Source organism: Dermochelys coriacea, chromosome 1, assembly GCF_009764565.3.
Source record: "Dermochelys coriacea isolate rDerCor1 chromosome 1, rDerCor1.pri.v4, whole genome shotgun sequence".
NCBI classification, from domain to species: Eukaryota; Metazoa; Chordata; order Testudines; family Dermochelyidae; genus Dermochelys; species Dermochelys coriacea.
Window position 1 is genome coordinate 290,920,077 of NC_050068.2, and position 23,405 is coordinate 290,943,481.

A 23,405-nucleotide genomic window follows, 5' to 3' on the forward strand; every position below is an offset into this window, starting at 1 on the left:
CTGGCTGACTCCTCTGAAGATGCTGAAAACAATCTGCAACACCAATTCTAGTTAACAATCTTGGTCTTTTCAATACACTGGTTCAGAAATGCCTGCAAACATTTTTCATAGAGAATGGCCCAGGACTCCCACCACCTCTCTCCTGGCAGGCTGCCCCTTGTGGGCATATACCATCCCTCTTGAAGCTGTAGAGTTCTGTGGGCAGAGCAGAGGGGACACTGGCTCCTGGAAGAGGAGTCAAGTTGGGCAGGCCCCAGAGGGAGAGGGGAGCCCTGCTGAGGGAACTGGCCCCATAGCAATGGCAAGGAAGGGCAGTGCTGGCCACTTCACTGCCCACTCAGGTTTGGTGTGGGAAATGCTGAGTATCAGATGTTTTAGAAATGTGTACCAAGTAATGGAAAAGAACAGAACAAGAGGCAGGGCTGCGGGTAACAAGTTGAAGGACAAGGCCAGAAAACTTTGGGTGAACTGAGGACTAAACTTTGGCTGAACTGAGGACTAATGATATAAGCAGCACCTGAGAGTCTTCACCACCACAAGATAATGGAACCCAAAGATAAGAACGACGAGAACATTGGGTGATAAACAACAGAAAAGGAATAAACAAGTGCTGTATATATATGGCTGTGGGAAGGGAAATAAAGTGCTTTTTACCAGCAACTGTTTCAGTTGTTCTGTGAGCCAGCCTGCTAGCAGCAACAGTTTGGCCCTGCAGCCCTCCGTCCAAACCTGAGTAGCACTGAGCAAATTGCAATGCCACTCAGTTTTGGCACTGTAAACCCCAACCCCATCCTGATGGAGGGGCCCTGGGACCAAAATTGAGTGATGCTGCAACCCCCTGTACCAGGTCACACCACCACTCACTCTATTTTGTTCCCATGGTCCCCCAGTCATGATGGAGGGGCCATGGGGCCAAACCTGAGCAGGCAGTGAGACAGCCAGCACTGCTCCTCCTCACCACTGCCATTGAAAGGGCTCAACGCTGATGATTTGGCACCCATGCCAATGGTATGCAACATACTGGTGCCAGTGCACTGGTTTATGATTGTTTTCCATTTCTTCTTCTGTTTAGAGAAAAATTAGTTCAAGAAGTGCATTAAGACATAAGACCAGGTATGCTTTCTTTAATAGAGAGGTTATGGGAAAATTAAACATACTATTTACACTTTTGAAGGGAAAAGTATCAGAGCCTTGTAGGGAGATGCTACAACATTAGCCTCTCCTAATGGTTATCATTGCTACAGAACAAGTATACACTTCACACTATTTACGACGTTTGCTGAGATCAGAAGAAATTATTAAGTAAGTTAAATATAAAGGGAGAGTACCATTAATAATTACAACAGTTAAAAGACTCTTCCATCCCTTCCTTTCCCTTAAGCCTACAGTTACCTGTGGTTTGTCTTCTATTATGCACAAACAGAAAGGAAAAGAAAAATCTGTCACTGAGAGTCACTTTACCCACTTCAGGTCCACCACCGTTATTTTTGTGACACATGCCACATCTCGATTTTTTATTGCTCATCAAGCCCAGAATTGAGACATATTGAATACAGAGAAGGCAATAGCTTGAACTGGCATTCATCATTTCCTCTTCAGTATTTGACTTATGTTGAGAGAAATTATGAAATCTGTTTAGAAATGTATGTGGGCAATTCAGATAGTAAATTATCTCTCTCTTTTTTTTTTTTTTTTAAAGGAAACTAAAGCCAAATTATTCACCTCCTCCATCCCTAACACTTTCAACAAGGAAAAAAGGAAGGCAAATTGTCCAAGATTACATATTGTTACAGTGATTCTCTGCTTCAGCAGTAAATTGGAGTTTGAAAGATGATTCTACTGTATAGTCAAGAAGAACTCTCAGAATGAAAGCACTGGTTAGAGAGTGACAAACTTACCATAGGCTTCTTATTTTGAGAAAATCTAATTTAAGATATTTAGAACCAGAACTTTTTAGTTAAGCCTCAACACAGCCTCCAATACTACAGCTGAATTATTCAGTCCCATAACTGCACCTATTTAGTCACTGAGGCCCTGATCCACTATCATTAAAGTCAATGGGAGCTTTGCCACTAAGTTAAATGAGTGTAGGATCAAGCCCCTAGCTCCCAAGTTTATGCGCACACACATTTACTTAGGCTTCTAACTGGGTGCAACTTCAGGGGTAAGAAAAAAAAAATGTGTCTGCAATTTAGTACTTGAACTGCAAGCATAAAACTGCATCTGCAGTACTGAAGGCCTTTTTTTAAAAAACACACTTAGGTTTCTGTTTATTATTCAATGACTTGGGTTTAAGAAGGTAATTAGAGCAATCATCTACATTTTGTTTATAATTCACAACTAACAGTTCAATGGGTTTTATTTTTATTTTTTTTAAACAAAGGGATTTTTTTTAAGTTGATGAGCTAGTCAGCCACCCACAAAGTCTACTGAATGCAAAGATTACATTGTAATGAATATAATGTAAGAGAGAAAAATTAGAAATAAAATATAGAGCATTATATAGCTCACAATTTAGATAATCCCACTGAGTGTAATGCACAAATATAAGCAATTGACTGGCACCTCCTTGTCAAATGCGGTCTAGTTGTTTTCTACATCTAACTTATAATTGAAGGGTATTTTAGCTTTGACCGCTGATAATATTTATGTATCTGCTCCACTAATAGGTTAGTTTGACAGTAGGGTGTTATCTTAATTTTTCTTCTTGAAACAACATTTTAACAAAAATCTCATCCTTTAGACACAGGAAGCTGAAGACTGTTTACAATATACAAATACACAAACAAGAATTACATCATTAAGCGCTGCTTACTAACCTGCATGAGTTCATTGCTGTCAATTAGATTGTCTTCCAGCATCTCCTGGGTTAGTTTGCCCATGGTACTGTAGAATTCATCTGCAGTTTCACAGCATTCAATCTGCCTGTATCACAACACAAATTTTTCTGTGATCTAAACTAATTATACATTTCAAAGTGAACTGTATTCTCTGTAGGGTAATCATACAGAACGTCCCCTATATTACTGACTTAAAACCTGCGGTTTATTGCAAAGAAAACCACCATTATAAAAACCGGAAGATCACAAGAAGTCTTATAGGATAAGGGGATGAGTGCGCACAGTTCACTGTACTGAGAGAGTAGGCCACTCTCATTCTGTGTTAGTGCATGTCAGGAATTCAAATACGGATTAACATGTGAAACCCTTGATATGCTAGGAATGGCTGCCATAGTCTAGTAGCAGAGTAGGGAAGGAGAGTATTTTTGGTAGGGAGATTATTTTTGTAAATTCCGTCTGAACACTGGATAGTATAGAGTGGAAAAGAAAAATCTGCAGTGTTATAATCTGCCCGTCACTAGTGTTACGCACTCTTAGGGCCCTACCAAATTCACAGTCCATTTTGATCAATTTCACAGTCACAGGATTTTAAAAATAATAAATTTCATGATTTCAGCTACTTAAATCTGAAATTTAATGGTGTTGTAATTGTAGGGGTCCTGACCCAAAAAGGAGTTGAGGGGAGTTGCAAGGTTATTGTAGAGGAAGTTGCAGTACTGCTACCCTTACTTCTGTGCTGTTGCGGGCAGCAATGCTGCCTTCAGAGCTGGGCAACTGGAAACCAGCGGTGGCTGGCTGGGAGTCCATCTCTGAAAGCAGAGCCGTCGCTAGCAGCAGTGCAGAAGTAACGATGGCATGGTATATCGCCACCCTTACTTCTGTGCTGCTGCCTGCAGAGCAGGGCCCTCAGTCAGCAGCCTCCACTCTCTGGCCGCCCTGCTCTGAAGGCAGTAAAGGAGAAATAAGGGTGGCATGGTATGGTATTGCCACCCTTACTTCTGCCCTGCTGCTAGGGGGGGTGCTTTCTTTAGAGCTGGGCACCTGGCCAACAGTTGCCACTCTCCAGCCATGCAGCTCTTAAGGCAGCGCAGAAGGGAGGGTGGCAATACTGCGATTCCCTACAATAATCTTATGACCACTTCCCCCCCTGCAACTCCCTTTTGGGTCAGGACCCCCAATTTGAGAAACTCTGGTCTCCCCTGTGAAATCTGTATAGTATAGGGTAAAAGCACACAAGAGATGAGATTTCCCGGGAGAGACCAGATTTCATGGTCCGTGATGCGTTTTTCATGGTCCTGAATTTGATAGGGCCCTACGCATGCTATATGGAAAGTTGTTAAACGTTACAGCTGTGAAGGCTATAAGGATTACATTTTTAATTTTAAAAGTTCCACAAAACTGCATTTTGTCAGCACAGCAGCACATACTGTATAGAAAACTTTATTTTTTAATGGCAGAAGATGAGTCAGGCCTGTGACTAGACCCAAGTGTTGCTGTAATTACAGAAGTAGAAGCTAAAGGTGCCAGGGAGCAGATTTTCAGGCTTATTTAGTGTATACAATCAGGAGCAAATCACCTTAAGCAGGGCAAGTCCCCTGCAGAGACAGCAGCTCTCCCAAACATTATATACCTGTTGTGTAAATGGGAGATGTATTCTTCCTGTGTGAAAGAAATTATGTGGAAAGAAAGGTCAAAATACACTTAACATAGAGATATGACAAGAAAAGAAAATGAATATGTAGATTTAAGTCACCAAGATGACTTCAGAGAAATAGTTACAGGTGAATATTTTCATAAGTGAACAGTGATTTTGGCTGCCCAACTTGAGACCCTTGAAAAGGCCTGATTTTCTAAGGGCAGGTGCACAACACTTTCTGGAACACAGGCCCTTTGTCAGGTGTCTCAAATTGGACACTCAAAATCACTAGTCACTTTTGAAAATCTTAGCTACTGTTTCTACTAAGTCTACTTTATTTTATATTACCTTTAACCATGTCAAAGTTAAACAAACAAACAAACAAACAAAGAGGACTTTACAAATCCCCTTACAAGCTGGCTATAGTATAGAATTTCCTGGATTTCTAAAGAACATAAACACACTCACTAAATTTCAATCTTATAGGGCTCGTCTTCATGAACAGCTCTGTAGCAGCGCAGCTACACTGGTGCAGCTGCGCCACTGTAGCGCTTTAGTGAAGATGCTCCCAAGCCTACGGGAGAGCTTCTCTCCTCTGCGCAGTGAATCCACCTCCCCAAGAGGTGGTAACTATGTCGGCAGTAGAAGCTCTCCCGCTGACATAGCGCTGTCTACATGGGGGGACTAGGTCAGTATAATGTCACTCAGAGGTGTGCATTTCTGACTTAAGCAACATATTTATACTAATACAGGTCTGTAGTGTAGACCTGGCCTTCGCCTCCATGCTACCAATTTAAATCTACTGACATTGAGGGACACAGGAATGGTACTGGAAGAATGGTGTCAATGGAAGTCTTCCAACCCTGCAGAAAGTGACTTCCATTGGTCAGTAGAATCAAGGTCTCCTGGGCCAGCATGGAGTAAGGAGTATCTTTCTAGCAACTCTTGACAGAAAAGGTGTGGTGGGGTGTCCACTCCACACAAGTCTGGAGTGGGTTAATGTTGGCCAGAAGGGGCCAGTTCATTTTATATGCTGCACCTGGAGGGAAACCAAAGCTTGATAAGTACTGATTGCAGATGAAACCCAGTGGGGGGGGGGAAGAGCTGGGATAGGAGTATAAAGCCAGGCAGTAAGAGCAGGAAGAGGCTGCAGTGAGGAGCTCTTCAGTCACTCCCTTGAGAGGAAGGGAATTGGCCAAGGACAATGAGGAGATCTAGGGGGAGAATAAGCTCCGGGGTCCTGACACGCACCAAGGATTTTGACAAGAGGCTGAGAGGGGCATCGTAACCAGACTTTCGAGCAGAACAGAAGTTGCATGTTATGGCTCGAGACAAAGGAGTCTAACTTGAGAAAGTGCTCATCTGAATAATATGCTATTGAACATCTGCTGATCCAGCTCCAATTTGTCAGTGACAGACTTCCTACCGAGCCAGTCTTTCTAGGAATTCAGTTCACTGACAATAGATCCCACTTTGAATGACTCCTTTTGATCTCTAACAGCAATGAGACTTTTTCGACCTCCTGGCTCAGCAAAGAACTCCAGTTGTCTTCTTATTTGTTTACATAGGAGTTATATGTAGAGCTGCTTCTGATATGAAGGAGAATCTTTACTGCCTTGACCTTCACAATTTTTCTCTCTACATTGTTGAGCAGGGAGGAAGTAATCAATTATGGAGTGGTATTCCTGGAATTACAATAAATTAATCTTTCCAGATCATCTATGACTTCCAGCAGCCACTGAAAACACTATAGTCTGCCTTCTATAAAGGAGAATGAGTATAGAAAGAAAACCTGAGTCACCTACTGTGGGTGTCTAAATTTGGGAGTTGTCATAGGAATTGGAGCTGCTACTTCTAACTGAAATGTCAGGACATGTTAGCTGAAATGAAGACTGATCAGTGCAAAAGAATAAAGATAAAAAGTTTTTCATACAGTGTTCATAAGTACATGTTTATTGCATGTGATATTACAGCTACTTCAGTTTCCAGATACTTAATTCTGACCGTTTATATCTGACGTTGGTCTACGTATGTACAAGATCAGAGGCCAGAAAAGCAGTGCTCCATTTCCTCCAAAACAGCACCTCCTAAAGACTTGAATTCAAAATGCTGACATTACTTCACTTTTATTTCCAGACATTTCTTTTGTTGTTACTACTACTACTACTACTACTAGAGAGTGAAAAATTCTCAAAGAGAAAGGAGAGAGACAGTTATAGTCTAAGGGATTAAATACAAGATTGGAAACCTGCCTGAGCTCTTGGGGAAAAGTCATTTCACTTACTTCAGTTTCCCAATCTATAAAGTGGGGATAAGACATCCCCTGCCTACCTAACAGGGTTGTTGTGAGGATTGACCAATTCTTACTATAATAACTACAACTATGAGCTAAATATATAATTATACTTCTGATGAGAAGCACCCATGTCTGCAATCCATGACAGAGTTTAGGGCAGCAGTCCTACGCATTCACAAATTAATTCATTTTAGACAAAAGCAGAACAACATGAGTCTGTGCATTATCTCAAAAGAAATTCATTTGCAAAAGATCATTTGAAACTAGATTGCAGAGGTGGGCTAAAACTGTCAAACATAAGACCAAAAATAAAATTGTGACTACAATATACCGTTACGAGAGTGGAAATCTATTAAAAATTGCCTTCCAGATAACACCTACCTGATGTGAAGGGAAAAAAATAAGTTCTCTTCTTCCAAGTAAAACTGCATGCATTTTATCCTACTTCCTTATCAGTGATACTGAGGTTTCTTGCCTCCTTTCCTCCTCTAACCCTTCACCTGCCCCAGTCAACCCATCTCCTCCTGCCTCCTGATATTCCTTTTGCCCACTCTCCATACCACCTCTTTCTCCTTAACCTCTCACTTTCATTAGGTTCCTTTCCCTCAGAACACAAGTGTGTTATGGTCTCCCCGATCCTAAGCAAAAGCACCTCCCTCTCCAACGAACAGCCCATCTCTTTTCTCCCCCTTAACCTCTAGATTCACTGAATGTGCCATCTACAATCATTGCCTCAAGTTCCTCTCCCCCCAGCTCCAACCCTGACCCCTTACAATCAATGCTATGTCTAATTTATTCTGAATGTGAACAGCTCAATTCATGAATAAAGCCTGAGTAAGAATAGGTCTTAGCTAATTATTCATCATTTCCCAGTTACAAAAAAAAGTAATTATTTTTCAGATTAAACATGCAAGATACAAAACCAAATATAATGTAAAAGCACTTGCCTGTGGTGCTGAAGTTTTAAGTGATAATTTATTTTGCAAATTTAGAAGACCTCTTGGGATACTGCTGCATACACATTTTATCAATATTTTTAATATTTTAATTTTATATTAAAGGAAAAGGTTTGTTGCTAGGAAGGTAGGCGATGCTGGGTATCAGAGGAAAAGATTGGATGCAGCTGCTGAATCCAACAGAGTTTTCCAGCTGACACTAGTAGATACTTGGCCTGCTCCTGCTCACATTTCCCAATGAAGTCAGTGACAAAACTCTCATTAACTCCAAAGGGATTTGGCCCTCTGTTTGGAATGTAAACATTTGCAGTGACAAAAGTAGTTCAGAAAAATCATTCCATTACATGTGTCCTTAAAAAAAAAAAAAACAACACCAAGATTTGTATTCAATGATTGTTCCCTTACAAAATGAGACAGCTTGCATATTGCAGATTTCTCAGCACCTATACATTATCCTTAATAAAATCTTGGTTAAAAATGTTCTTTAAAGCAATTGCTTCCACAGATAGTTTCCAGAAAACTTATTGGTTAACACCCATTCACCAGGCAATGCATTGTATAGAGGAACAGATTGAGGCTTGTAATGAGCTGAGCACTACTGTAACTACACTTTAGCAACATATGTTCCTTTCTGAAAATCAGCACAAATTTTAACAGTGAGGGTAATTAACAATTGGAACAATTTACCAAGGATTGTGGTGGATTCTCCATCACTGGAAACTTTAAAATCAAGATTGAATGTTTTTTTTTAAAAGATATGCTCTAAATAAAAAAGAATTAATTCAGAGAAGTCCTACGGCCTGTGAATCTAATGTTTCTTTTATATAGTACAGACAAGGAGCCTCTATGCACAGAACTCCCACTGATTTCACCTAGAATTCTGTGTGCAGTGGGCTTACAGAATCAGACCCAACATTTTAACATAGATATTATATATGCTATGTAATTAAACTATAGACATTTGATAGGGTGAAGCCCAATAAGTCATCTCACCCTTCTTTCTGTCATTGCCAGATGGTTCCTTAGAATACATTTTATAGAATGCTATATTGCCACTTTGTACATCTATTTTAAAAGTAATAGTTTCCTGCAAGGCCATATCTTGTATATATTTGGAATTTGCACTTCAGAAAAATAATACATATTAAAATCATATATGCATTGCACAAAAAAGAAAGAAAAATCACTTACTCGCTTAACTTTGCCCAGATAGCCAGTGCTACTCTCAGTATAACTTCAGAACCTTCAAAGAATACTGAATCCCAGATCTTTAAAACTGTATAATTAGGAAGGCATGTAGCAAAGAGGGTCAGGAACCACTGCATTGTGAAGACATTGGTAAGTGGGGGTTCATAGCCTCCTAAAATGGAAAAATTAAGATAGCAAGTCATTCACAGTTCATTATTCCCCAAAGTTATTTTATAATGTTGTGTAAACTGGTGCAGTGCTGCATTCTGAAGACTGCCAATAATTCCAGTGCCTCTGCTGCTGCTCAAAGCTTTCCCAGTCTGCAGCTGTCCACAGGGTTCTGAATAACAGCAGTGAAAAATAACATGGCGAATCACTCTGCTGCAATATAGGAAAACTGAGGCTATGCCTACACTAGAGACCTTACAGTGGCACAGCTGTACCGATGCAGCTGTGTCACTCTAAGATCTCCCGCGTGGCCACTCTATGCTGATAGGAGAGAGCTCTCCCGTTGACATAATTAAACCACCTCCAGCAAGCAGCAGTAGCTAAGTTGGCAGGAGAAGCTCTCCTGCTGACATCGTGGCTGTGCACACTACCATTTATGCCAGTGAAACTTATGTCGCTCAGGGGTTTGGGGTTTTTTTCACACCCCGAGCAACATAAATTTTGCTGACATAAGTGGTAGTGTAGACATGGCCTGAGCAGTAGCAGAGGCACTGGTGATGTCTGTACATTCCAGAAGGTATCACCACTTAGTTAATACCCATTTCGTATTTGGAAGGAGGTTTTTTATGTACCCTGCAATCACAACAGCTAGATTTTTTTTAAAAAAAATAAAACTCAAATTCTGAAGAAGTTGTCCAAAAAAATCTCCTACTTGCCCGATGGGGAGTGGTTCTTTTAAGTCCTGTCTATTGTATTAAAATCCTAGTGTCCTGCCTCAGCAGACACAGCTGTAATTTATTTGGTTTTCCTTTTGGTTTGCCAGGAGTTTCATAAAAGATTTAATCCTTCAGTTTGGAATTCTTAAGTTTCACTTTCTGGTGCCTGGAGCATGTTTCATGAATTTTGATAGTGTGGATTGATTCGTAGGAGGTCAGCGACGCTCCCCATCACCCTCAAAAATTACTTGATCACCAAGCCAGCAAACATGAATTAAAGGCTTTTTGTTTATCTGTTTTTATACTGTTCAGGCAGCCATTCACAAGACTATCTCCTAGAAGACTCATTCTTTACAGGGGCCTTCGTAATGTTCAGGTTTGGAACTCAAGGGGCATTCAATTGTAGAATAACAAAAAATTCGATCTTGTGAAGGAAAGAACGTTCTGAGGAGTGTTACGCCTCGGAACTCAGAGTGCAGAGCAATTTTCAAATAACAAACAAAGATCAGCTCTCAGATTCAAGGACATTTTACACCCTATGTCACTAGGCATCTAATCAGAAAAATAACAACGAGACATGATCCACTGCCATGAATCAGTCTTCCCACAAGAATAACATAATTCCAATACAGATTCCACCAAGAAACTGAAGAGGACATCAAAGGCCATGCAATTAGGCAAAGAACTTTCCAGGACATCCACTGTACTATGCTATTTGATGTAGTATTGTCAGATGCCTAATTTATGGCATTGTCAACCCAATTCTGTCCACAGCTACTTATGGGGCTAAAGTATCTCCTCATTTGCTTCACTTGAGAGAGCTGTTGGTTCAAGATACGGTCACCAGTATAAGAACCATCTCCTGTCAAGTTAACAATGTTAGTCAATTAGTAAAAGGTCAACTGTATTCTTACACAATTTTTAAAAATGTTGTTCTCAAAGTTTTAATAAATACATATTTAAAACACAGTGTTTTTGAAACTGATGCTCAATGAGGCAAATGTGAAAAATAATTCAACACCATTTTTGTTGAACGCACCTCTACTTTCCCTATTTGCAGCTCTCTGAAGCGTATCCAAGTGCTGGGACAGTTCAGGAAGTTTCATTCTTAAAAGATCTCGGAAAACAGCCATATCCACAGATAATGCACGAAGATTATTGACAAAATAGCTATCAGGCAGTACTTTATCAATTAGATAAATCATGATCTGTAAGAAAATGAGAAAGAGCAGTCAATCATTTAGGATTGATAAGAAGAGAACAAATAATCTTCCAAGAATAGCAAAAACTCCTACTCTAAAATATAAAATGCACTAACATGTTCTATTCCACTGAGCTATAGCTTAGATACGCTGGCAAGATGTGCCTTAGGTATCTGATGTTTAATTCTATATCTTATAATGAAAGAAGGCAATGTTACTTTAAGCATCCGTAGACATTCCAGGTGCAGAGCACTTGCAGGTTTGGGTCCTAAGTGTCAACTCTTCAACAGCAGCTTGCACTGCTAATGGAGGAGTCTGGATAACTTCAAAAAATAACAGGATGTAAAAGACTGAGATCAGTCTAATAGAAGCCACACCACACAATAATGGAAGTAATATTCTGTTAATCAAAGCCAATTTTTGATACTTCTGTTGTTGTACATGTTAGTAAGATGCTCTGGATTATTTAGGAAATTCTTAAATCCATTAAGTCTGTGCTTTTTTAAATGTCACAAATGGAAGAGTTGCTCTCCTGGTCAGCATCTAAATTACTGGCTATGTATGTGATGCTGCTCTTTAGAAAGCACTCTTCCTGCATTTTAGCGGGCGTGAGGGTTATTGTACATTGCACTTCATCTTGTCATTATACAAGGTAATAAACTGAGCAATATAACAATGAACAGCTCAACAAATATGTTTAATTATACAAAGAAGGCAACTATATTCATAATAGTTCACCAACTGATTATGGTGAAATATTTAAGGATTGTAAAATGAGACAAATATAATTGCTACCATCTCAATGGAAATTGTTACATGCAAGTATTTAAAGGACTGATATATCACCACCTGCCCTTTCAATATACATACAAGATGTTTTTGCACTGAATGACTATGTCTTTCCTGCCAGTGACTTTTTAAGCATTTATTAGAAATTTTTACACTTCTACGGATTTCATAGAATTAGCAGAAAAAAGTGTCATATGCAAATAAGCATGACATTTATTTGCAGCAATTCATTATTTTTGTCTGCATGATTCTCAGAACTACCTTTATTCTTTCTTTGCAATATAATTAAGAGTCCCTTATTTCTCAGAATACATTTATCAGTCTTCTGTTTGCATTAGGATTTTTTTCTCCCTTGTGAAAAAAAAAATTGTGCCTTATTTCTTTATCCTGTTCCCAAGCCTTTGGAAAAAGCAATCTAATAATATTAATTAGATCTGTAATAAATATGCTTGCAGTTCCACTAATTTCTTAATACTTCATTTGTAAAGTACTATATTTAACAAAGCCACATGCACAATGGCTTCTATTTACATAATGGATATTGCTTTAAATACTCCAGACATAAAATAGAGAGCTAGAAAGAAAACAAAGCTTCTTATAAGACTTAAATATCCACTTCTGCCTACTTCATTGACATCAAAAGTGTTTAGGGAGGGATTTTTTAAAATAGTGATGTACTTTATTAGCAACCTATGGTACATTTTCCAGCAATTAGGGATATTTCTCACTGGTGTTCAATTCTGTAATTTCTTCCCCATGCCAATCTGTTGTTTAATCTGTTTTTATAAAACCTCTTTAGTATTTTTTTAAAGCTAGATGAATCACGTGTGATTTTTTTTTCCCCACACAAACTATGGCACTCTTACCTATCATATCCATTTCTATTTCAGTTAAGTTAATTTAATTTACTGAATTTATAAGAAATTTCTATCTGTATTGAACCGGAGATTTAACATTAACATGCTTACTTTAACTAGTGAAGTGTCTTAGGAACTGTTCCTTTAATAAACTGGAGAACATGTGGTTGTCATAAAATAAGAGATTATAGTTGTAAATTATTGAGGCAATCACATAAGGCAATTATGTGAGGAGAAAATTATACAAAAATTTTACTCCATGATATATATTGGAACTGTTCTAATATTTTCCTAATGTTACAACTCTGTCTCTATAATAAAGCAAGATATAAGATATCTATCTAGAAATGTATATGTGCTGGACTTTGACTCTGAGAGCTGTTATTTTTCTCATAGTTTCTAAGACTTAAATATATATAATAATATCTAGAGCAAGTTAAACACCTCAGTATCTGAGAGAGTCATGATCTCCTTTAACAATTCAACCCCCATGGTAAACTCCTCATTTACATGAACAAGCTGTATTTTAGGCAAGTCATGTATAACACTGGCAAATCTTGGTCCTGGTGCCCTGTAGCAAGGCAGGCGTCAGTTCTGTGGCTTGGACTCTGGATTCTGTGGCACTCTAGAAATATAGCAGCAGCAGCTTTAACTTAAAATGGGAGGGTTCTAAACAACTTAAACATGAAAATGAGTAATACACTCGGTACAACAGCACCCAGGCTAATTATTTTGATATTCAATTCTACTTACTTCACGCTGATCTCACACTTTGTTTCAAAGTGCTGCAGATTTTTGGACTGACAACACACAAATTCATCACAGAAGTTGTCAAGGAAAGTTGGAGGCTTTGGTTGCCAGGAAAAGGGCCAGTTGGTGCTTTGGGGGCAGTTTGGAATTGGATGAAATTCTGGCTCAACTGAAGTCAATGGGAATTTTGCCATTGACTTCACTGGGGCCAGGATTTTACCCATTATCTGGGTATTTTTGCAAAAATGGTCATCAGTGGACGTTAACGGGGTGACATTTAAAATGACCCATTGAGATGGATCAGTTCTGCTGTTTTAGGCTGTCTTCAAACTTATGCATGTTAACACTAAGTTCACCTTTTAAAGGTAATCCTCACGATCACAAGGGTTAGAAACATAGCACACAGTTTTACTCACTTTCAGGGCATCCCCTTCGTTGCCTTCCATTACTTCTAAGATGAGTGCAGCTAGTATATTAAAGCCTTGGCAATATCCAACTGATTTGTTCCATCTAGCATAAGCCAGGAGAACTCGTTTCAACACGACTCGGTCCTGTTCTGCCTCCTGGCCACAGTAAGAACTGCAACCAGTTCGGTGAAGATCCTAAGATAGGGAAGATATTTGAGATGTTCTCCTTTTCCACTCCCTTACTTTTTGTCTCCCCCATCCTGCCAAACACATACATGATTATGTTACCACTGTTGGAAGAGATTAATTTTTATTTTAAAATGTTTAACTGATTGAAGGAATGAAGCAGTTTGAGCAAAGGGCTGGAATCCAGGAAAACCCCGAGTTCTAGCAGGAACTGAGTCACCAGTCCACTTGACCTCCTTGTTCCCAATCAACAGAGCAGGAAAATTGGGTGTAAAGAAGACCACTCTGTAAACCAAATGGTGCATCTGAAACTAACCTAGATAAATAAATTACCAAAAGAGATGTCAGTATCTGACTGTCCCTGAAATATCAATAAGGTTACAAGCTACCTTAAAAGAGATAAAACATAGCTGCAAAATTATTTTTAAAATATTCTCATTTGTAAAGTGCTGTTTACTTCTGAAAAATTATCAAATCCAGAAAAAAGTGTTAAAAGAAAGTTGTACCCATATCTTAACCAGAATCCTAAAAGAGAAATATTACATATATCTTTCAAACACTTTACTGCATAGAGAACGAATTACAATGTGAATTTTAGTCAATGGAATATCGTGATTTGTGGCCACTATAAAGTATGGAACAAGGTACTAGAGTGGGTGGTTGTAGGCAACTAACATTAAAATTAGCAGCTGCAATTTCAAATGCAACTTTCTAGAGCTGAATATAAATGTTATGCTGTTATACATATTATTTTCTAAAGACTCTTTTTAACACTGTGCTTCAGCAAACCATTAGTCCTTTAGACATTAACAGTGCATTCTTTGTAATTGCACTTTGTGTTAGCAAATGAATAAAGCCAACATCTTTTTTGACATGCAAAGAAAAAATAGGAATCATTTGCATCAAATTGCAAAAGTATTGCCAGACTCCTTATTTTTTATGCCAGCAAAAAAACACATTGTTCTGGAGGTTGTAACTTGTTTGTGAGTGAAAGGCACAAACATGTACAGCACTTTTAATTTTTAATAAGGCACTGTACAGGCAATATCTATAATTTAGAGTTACCAAGTCTGGGTACTGTTTTTCAAACAAATATTCAGAAACGTAAGCATCATCACTTAGGTATACTGGTGCTAAAGCAAAGACGGATTTAGAAGATATTCTTTTCATGAAATGATCAATGTAAAAAAGACTAAGCTGCAAGACACTAGAGCTATCTAAACCATAATTTGAACTATGATGTTCTCTTCCCAAAATTGGCTCTTATTTTAAAAAGAAAAAGAAATTACAGAACAACTGAAACACATACAGAGTGAAGGACATTTCACTACTGTACGCTAAGTGACAATATGGTCAACTTATTACATCACAGCACTGTTGGATACCAGCAAATATTTTCTTTATAGAACACAAGGTCCACCAAAACCTTAATCAGAAATTTGCTAAACCATTATTAATTCAGCAAGTATGATCCTCAAGCGAGCAAGCAAACATCACTTTATATATCAGAACATTACATCATCTCTAGGAGGTCTAGAAAGTTTCTTTACAAACACATCTAAAACAACTCTGGGCTACAAACTTTACATGACTGACAGTATAGTATACAATTGAGAGAATGCAGACAAATGCAATTTACTGAAGGAAAAGACGAATTACCCTATGACAGCTGGTCGTTTCTCTGCTAGTAGATGCTAACAAACAAACAAGTATTTTGCAAAAACTCTCTCTCCAATACAGGCTCATATTGTGCCCCCAACATCTGTGCATAGAAGGCCCCCTCCATATACAGATCTCCCCACTCTCCCAAGTGGAAGAGAGGACTCAGCTTCCTTTCTGGCACCACTCCCCTCAGGCTTCTTCACAGAGCCAGAGATATGAACTGGGGAAGGACAGGAGACTGGATGGACTAGAAGGGCTGTCTCCCAACCAGATCCACAGACTTTGGGTAAATATATTATCCAGCCCCAGGATATATTGTCTTTTTCATGTCACCCTCCCAATTGCTGCCAGGATAGCACAGGACCAGAGGCAGGAGATCTTTAAGGGACTGAGTTGTAAAAGTCCAGGATTTCTGCATGGACTTGCCTGGAGATTTGCAAGATTTAGGGGCAAGTGATGTGACCATTTCTGCAAGATGGAGAAAGAAGCAAATGGGCCCCTCCAAATAGGACTATGTGTGAGGACCTCCACAAATAGATCCCCATGGAGATTTCCTCTCCCAGCCAAACTCTGTGTGTTGGGAGGGGACAAACTGAGCAGATGGCATCACTGGCAAAGCAAGAGCAAAATGTGCCTTTCATTAACCTTTCTCTCCACTACTTCTCTCTGAAAAACAGGAATGCTGGAGGTGGAAATCAGGCAAAAAGAATTTTCTACCAACAGCAACAGCACTGAAACCAATTATTTTCTTGAATTTCAACAATTAATATGCAAGAATGCCCAGAGGAACAGTAACACATGGCCAATAGACAAGGAGAAGTAACTTTTAGGAATGCAGTAGCCGAAAATTAAACAAATTCAATACCTCCCAAAAAACAATTATTTATTTTCCACTGAGAAATTTTAAAAAATTATATTTTATGCACACAAACATACCAGCCGAAATGCCAGTTACCTTTACAATCTGAATGCCCATGGAGTCATCATCAGGATTACTTCTGTCATTGAAAGTGAAGCGCATAGTTTTATCCCAGTCAATTGCTATACTATGTAAGTAGTGATCTGCTAGGGTCAGCCAAACCTAAAGATACATACAACATGACAATAAGATGCATTATTCGATTCCTATTTTAAAATAAGAGCAGTTCATACATACTGGTATGTAATTCTATGAATCTCACAAGTTCTAGCCAGATGTGATTTTCCTTTAGATACAACAAATGCAGAAGGGGGAAAAGAAGGATATAAATCTTTTCTGTGTCTAAACAATTTCTATATAATAAAAGCAATACCCCTGCTTTCTAAAATGCAATAGATGGTACAGTCCTGAACGTGTTACTCAGGTAGAATTCCTACCAACTTCCAGGGGAACTTTGTGTGAATAAAAACCAAGGCCCAAGTCATTTCCTGAGGATCCTCCATGTGACTGTCTTCTGTGCATGAGAAGAACTGAGGGTGCTAGCTATCTTCACAGTACTATCTCCAACATAGGGGGTCAGGAATCCAAATGTAAGGGAGAGTCTGATCTGCAAGACTGGTAAAGGTAGGGCCAGGTGTACTGCTCACATCATCCCTTCCACCACATGGTAATCAACAGGGAATCCGTTGAAAAGATAACACAGCCCCAAGCTGTCCATTCCACAAACTTCATGCTGGAATGATCTGCTGGAAAACCTGCAAGAGAAACCTTGCAGAATTTCTCTCCCTGCTAGCTCTCTTTGAGCAAGGGAGGGTTCTGTTTTTGTTTTTGTTTTGTTTTTAATACAAAAGAGCAGGTGATTTGCCCCAGAGTAGGGACTTCAGGATTGGATCCAAAGAATTATTTGGTTTATACTAAGCTACTGTGACTAGATGGATTCATGAACTGTTGGCATCCAGATGTATTTTTGAAACATTAGCCTGGTTTCAAGCACAGGGACTACATACATTGCATGCTCTGAGGCGCATCTGTGACTCTAAGCTAGTATACAGCCTATGAAGTTAGGAAGAAAATATATGATTCTGTAAAGAAATGCTGGACTTTAAACAAAGATACAAGGAATCTTAGAGATAGGAATATCATGGTGAATGTCATTTTCTCTAAATAACTGGATGAGCCCATCTTTAAAGGGGAGATTTCTACATCCACACTAGGCAAATAAAATGAGTGCTCAAAATAGCGGCACATAAGAAGAGCCCACACGTACAGTGCAGATTCAGAACCTCTTTGCTAAGTAAGTTTTGAACTCCCACTCCCATTTGTTGATTATTAACAGGCTAACAGATACCAATTTAGTAAAGAGCATTCGTATATAATTTTACCTAATTCTAGGCAGGGTGGTAGGCCAAAACATAACAATGGTTAATGATGACAAAGGATTGCTTTGCAGGAGGGTGGAAGAAATGGTGAAAGGGAAGGGGAGTTGATCTACATATTCTAAATGAGAAAAGCCATTCCCACGCTTCCCACAGTAATAAACACTTAAACATTCACTCAGAATCTCTCTCAGAATCACAGACGCCCTGCATTTCCCCTCTCCCACACACTACAGATCTCTGGTGTAGAGGAACGTACTTGTGCTGCTGCACCTCCATACAGCATTTGCTAGTCAGGAGAGCAGTAAAATGAAACTCCACTGATGCTTGCTGGTTTCATACTCCATTTCTGCTGGGCCAAGAGAAAAAGTATCCTGTACAAAAGGAGCAGCATGGATACTGTCCTCCACCTGTGTTGGAGAAAATTTAACCTTTGCCCTGGCTCTGCCCACCTCTATCAGCTGAGGAGGATCTCTCACTGGGCTGGAGCAGTGTAGAATACTTCCTCTTAATTCAGCAGAGATGTGAAAGAGTGTGGGGGAGGCAATGCCAGTTTCATTCCACTTGCTCCTCTGGCTAGCTAAACAAGGAGTGCATGAGCAACAGCATAGATATGGTCTTGGTGAGGGGGAGGAAAAAGAGCCTGTACATTGCGTCACTCTTTGCAAAGCTGCACAGAACAAGTAACAGAGCAATAGCAAATGGGTTATTAGAGGGGAGGAGGAGAAAGACTTCATTATAGGGAAGAAAATGACAGCTGAAAGACTCCAATGTGATGCAAATGGATTACTTATTAAAACAATTAGGGGGGAATGATATCTCTATGATTGTTTATTTTATTCTCTCTTAACCTGAAAGAGCAAATGGTTTGGGTTGGAGGGACAGGGAGTGCGGGACTATCGGCCCCGGTGAGAACTAGGTGAACTATGGTTTTAAACCAAGTTAGGGTATAGCAGGAGCAATAGGCCCAAAGCCTGTGACCAAAAAGAATGAGATCATGAGAAAGAAGAGTTGTTGTGTTAAACCTGTAGAAACCCTGTGAAATACCAGTCTTATCTTACTTAAAGTTTGGGCTGAAATAATAGAAATAAAACACAGTTAACTGGGCATCATGTGCAATAAATAATTGGCTATATGAGAAACTACTTCATACTGCCTTAGCTAAGGTGCGATAATTTTCAGTGACATCACTTGTTTGTTAAAGGGTATATAAAAGTAAACTCTTAAAAGGGTTCATTGCTAATACCTGCCTGACCATGTTGGGAGTCGACCAATATGGGTCTAAGCATTCTTAGCCCATTTGTAAGTAAATTTTGATCAAAAGCCTATAAATATTTTGTTACTGTTTGGCTGGAGTAAATTGCTATTATTTAGGCTTTATAGGCATGTTTAGAGTAATTGTTATAAATATCATTTGCCCTTTGGATTTAATAAAAGAATTTATGGTTAAATTAGTGTCATGGTAATACCCTGCATAAATAATAATAATAATTCCAACAGGGAGAAAGAAAGGAAAAGGAGAAAGATCCCAACACACAAAAATTATATTAAACCATGTACATATCCTACGTATGTTTTAATCCTTCTGTAAGGTTGCTTGGATGAAACTGAGGTCAGAATATGTCTCATATTTAGTCATTGTTCAGCTATTGGGAAAGATTCATCAGCACAAACTCTTGGTGTAGATGGAGTAAAGTGATAAAAGCCAAAATCTGTGCTGGTACAGCTTACCTGTGTTTCAAGAATGAGCAACACCACTAATGTAAACAGCAGCTTTGCCTGTCTGTGCAACAGTGCACCTCCACGAGTGGCTGGTCCTTGATAGTTTTGAACCAGCAAAAATCCCCAGTGCATACAAAGCCTAAGAGTCTCAAATTCATACCATCTCTAAACCACATGCGAGTGCAATTATCTTGTGAAGTGTACACATCTACCTACCTTCCTCCTCCACTCCTTTGGTATTCCTGTTGGCAGTCTGGCCACTGCTTTGAGAGCATCATACCACTAAGAGCAAAAACATCCAGCAACAAACAGGAAACATATGGAATTAGTTTAATTCAGAAATATGGAAATATGTGTAATACTGCAAGGAAGAAACATTAATTTTATTCCCCATGTTTAAGAAATTAAATGCTTAGACATAAGATGGACCGGTGCCTAGAGTTAATACAGAAACCCTAATTAAAGGCAAAATATAATCTTATAAGACTAATACTTTATGTATATAACAAAAAATATAATACTCTGACATTATGAGAATTCTGAGATGTCAGAGAAAACAAAGGAATTGCTTACAATTTCCAAAATGTTAGTTGGAACAAACCTTAATGTAGTGGCAACTAATTAAAATTAAGATCCATATTAAGATACAAAAAAAAGGAATGCACATTTCAAGTAACACAAGTCCACTGAAAAGGAAATTTTAGTCTTTTAAAAACAAGTGAAAATAAATGAAGTTACCTGCTGAAAACCATTTTGACCTAAAGATGGTTCAAGAGTGAACTTCAACTTTGTATCAACCCCTAGAGACAAAAGTAAAACAAAAGGGAAAAAAGACAAACCAAAATCATTGGTCTACAATTTAGAAAAGGAAAACATTAAATCAAGTCAAAAGAAAATACAGAACTCTAAATTGAACTACTATATGTAATTCTGAATGACTGCATTCTATTCCTGTTTCCATCAATTCCTGTTTTCAAAGTAAACTGAAGGTGTATGTTAAAAAGTGTACATATAACGCTTTAAAAATAGAATAATCCCCTGTTCAGTATATTACTGTGGTTCAGCATAACATATTTTGCTAAGATCACTGCATACTGAGGGATCCCCTACATGGACATTGTATACTGTGCGCACATTGTGAGAAAGTCAGAGCTCTTTTCCATTGCCACAGGTTTTATAATAAATAACTTCTTGTAATGGAATGTTGTATAAATAAAATAAAAACTTGTGGCAATGGAAAAGTCCACAGGATAAGAGAGGAAAGGTAAAGAACTCTGACTTTTTTATAATCTGTGCACAGTGTTCAATGTCCATGTAGGAATTCCTCAGTATGCAGTGAACTGCATGACCCTTAACAAAGTATCTGATGCTAAACCAAGTAATATACTGAACAGGGGATCATTCTGTTTTTAAAGCATGATAGCTATATATAAAAATATAAAATAGCTTTTCTTTCCATATGCTTCAATTTATGGATATTAAAACACTGGATGCTCATTTTAATTTTGTTACATTAATACAATCAGTATATTGCTCAGTATGTAATATTTAATATCTTATCATTTATCCATATTCTGTTTAAGTTTGGCTTGTACTCCCATTTAAATTTAAGAGTTTCTTCTGGCTATAAAAGCAATTAATTTTAATTAATCTTTTTAATATAGATGACATTTTTAAAATGCAAACTCAGATGTGAGACTAGGCCTGTAATAGATTCTGATTATGGCATCTGGACACACCATAATATATATAATAATACATATAATCTGATTTATGTCTGTATGTTAGAATAAATCAGTCCTCAATCATTCAGAATGTCGCTGTCCAAAACCAAGGTGCTGAACAGTCCAATATTTCATTCTTCACATTCTCTTGCACTAACTAGAGGAATGCATACAAAAGAATAAAGCCCTTCTTAAAGACATTTTTCTGGCAACATTTGATTAATGGCACCATGTGTGCTTTGTATTTAAAATGTTTCCATATGAAGGTGGTCTTTCCAAAGATACAGATTCATGGATCAACACTTTGTACATAATTTTTTATATCACTGTAAAGAGCTCAGTGATGCAAGCTGCCAAATGCCTTAAATGTAAGGTAATTCATCAGAAACACTCCACATTTTACTGGATTAGGCCTTGTGTGTTTGGAAAAAAAAAGTAGCGTCATTTGCTAATGCTTGGTAGTTAAGTTTTGACAGTATTTCCATATGAAACTAATTATGAGGTGTTTAGAACCTGACTGGTGGGGTAAAGGTAGTATACAAAGGTTTAGACTGAAAGCAAAGTTTAAAAAAAAGCAAATCTACCCTAGATTTGGCCATTTAAAAACTGAATCAGGGAATTTACCTTTTGGATGCTTTTATCTGCACTGTTCAGCTAATAACAGCCTTACTGGGTTTGGAGATATTAAAGCATTTGTCCATATTAATATTTTCAATACCTTAAAAAAAAGGAGCCGTTTTTGAACATTTTGGTGCTTACACCTTGCAGTAACTACTTATTGGGATTCACTTCCCACCCCCCAGCACTCAAAAGGAGCCCGATCACATTTGCTGCAAACACGTGTCAGTTGAACAAAACAAGGTCTCATCCCTAAACAGTCTTTTACTGAGTACAGGAAACAATAAGACTTACAGCAATTTATGCAAATTCAGGCCAATAGCTAGTTGCAACTTTTGTTAAAGTGCAACTCCAGATGACACTTTAAGGTAACATGCTCTGGTATCAGCAAAAGGTAGATGGAAGCAATAGCCCTCCAGAACAGTCATGCATTTTCCCCCAACTGAGTACACAAATACAGAAAGCATTCCAGCTTTCCAGGGCTTAAAGACCCACCTAATATCAAGGCTTCTGTATTCCTGCAATTTACACAAAGAAAATACCACTAGCAAAGCCAGGCGGGAGTAGTGAAGGGTTTGTCTGGACAAATACAATCTTGAAAACAGGCAAAATGTTATCCACCTGGTGTTCGAACCTCAAGATCGAAGACCCCAGACATGGCAGCAGATACAGTGGAGACTTGTTCCAAATAAATGAGATCTAAGGACTCCCAGATCTCAACTCACAAATATCTTCCAGATGATGGCATTGAATTAATAAAGGTGTGATGTCACTAGGCAGAAAAGAGAGACTGCTGTCTGCAGAGTGCCCAGGGAGATGCACTGACATGGCCATCCTGAGTTAGACCAATTGACTGGGCATCTCTCGAAGATTAATTAATGACTCTTTACCATATTGTTTTGCCTTATATAAAAGAGCCACAGATCAAAATTTGGAGGCATAGAGGAGGCGTCATCTCCAAGGTGAATGCCAGAATGAGGCCTGCCCAGAACCTTAGCAATCCGCTCACTAATCCACAGCACACCAAAAATTGCTGTAGAGAAGCCATTTGACATAGGAGAATCTCCCCCTCTACAAGTTAGTGAACCAGAGGAAAGCTGCCGCCATATATCATTCCAGTAATTTTCCACTGTTAGGACATCCATCCTTTCAGGAGTCCCAAAACCTAGTACAGTCCTCCATTTTCTGTCTCATGAGCATCTGACACACATCAGGGACATCAACTACTTGAGCACAGAAAGATATGGTAGACAAGTAAGAAGTCTTGGTGGAATAATCAAAACCCCATTCCTCAATTTCAGCAATGAACTACTCCACAGGGACAGGAGTATTGGACCAAAAGTTTGGGAACTCTTTAGTAGCTACAAAGGAAGGATGAACAAGAAGGTTGTGT

General features: G+C 38.6%; 1 protein-coding gene across 1 annotated transcript in view; it reads right to left on the reverse strand.

Moving 5' to 3' along the window:
• Window positions 1–23,405, reverse strand: part of TBC1D30 (TBC1 domain family member 30) — an 80,145-nt gene that overhangs the window by 13,518 nt on the left and 43,222 nt on the right. Inside the window, 7 exon segments of the mRNA XM_038384330.2 lie at window positions 2,820–2,925; window positions 8,920–9,088; window positions 10,840–11,008; window positions 13,815–14,000; window positions 16,609–16,734; window positions 19,887–19,952; window positions 20,409–20,470. Of these exon segments, the coding sequence (XP_038240258.1) occupies window positions 2,820–2,925; window positions 8,920–9,088; window positions 10,840–11,008; window positions 13,815–14,000; window positions 16,609–16,734; window positions 19,887–19,952; window positions 20,409–20,470 (884 nt within the window).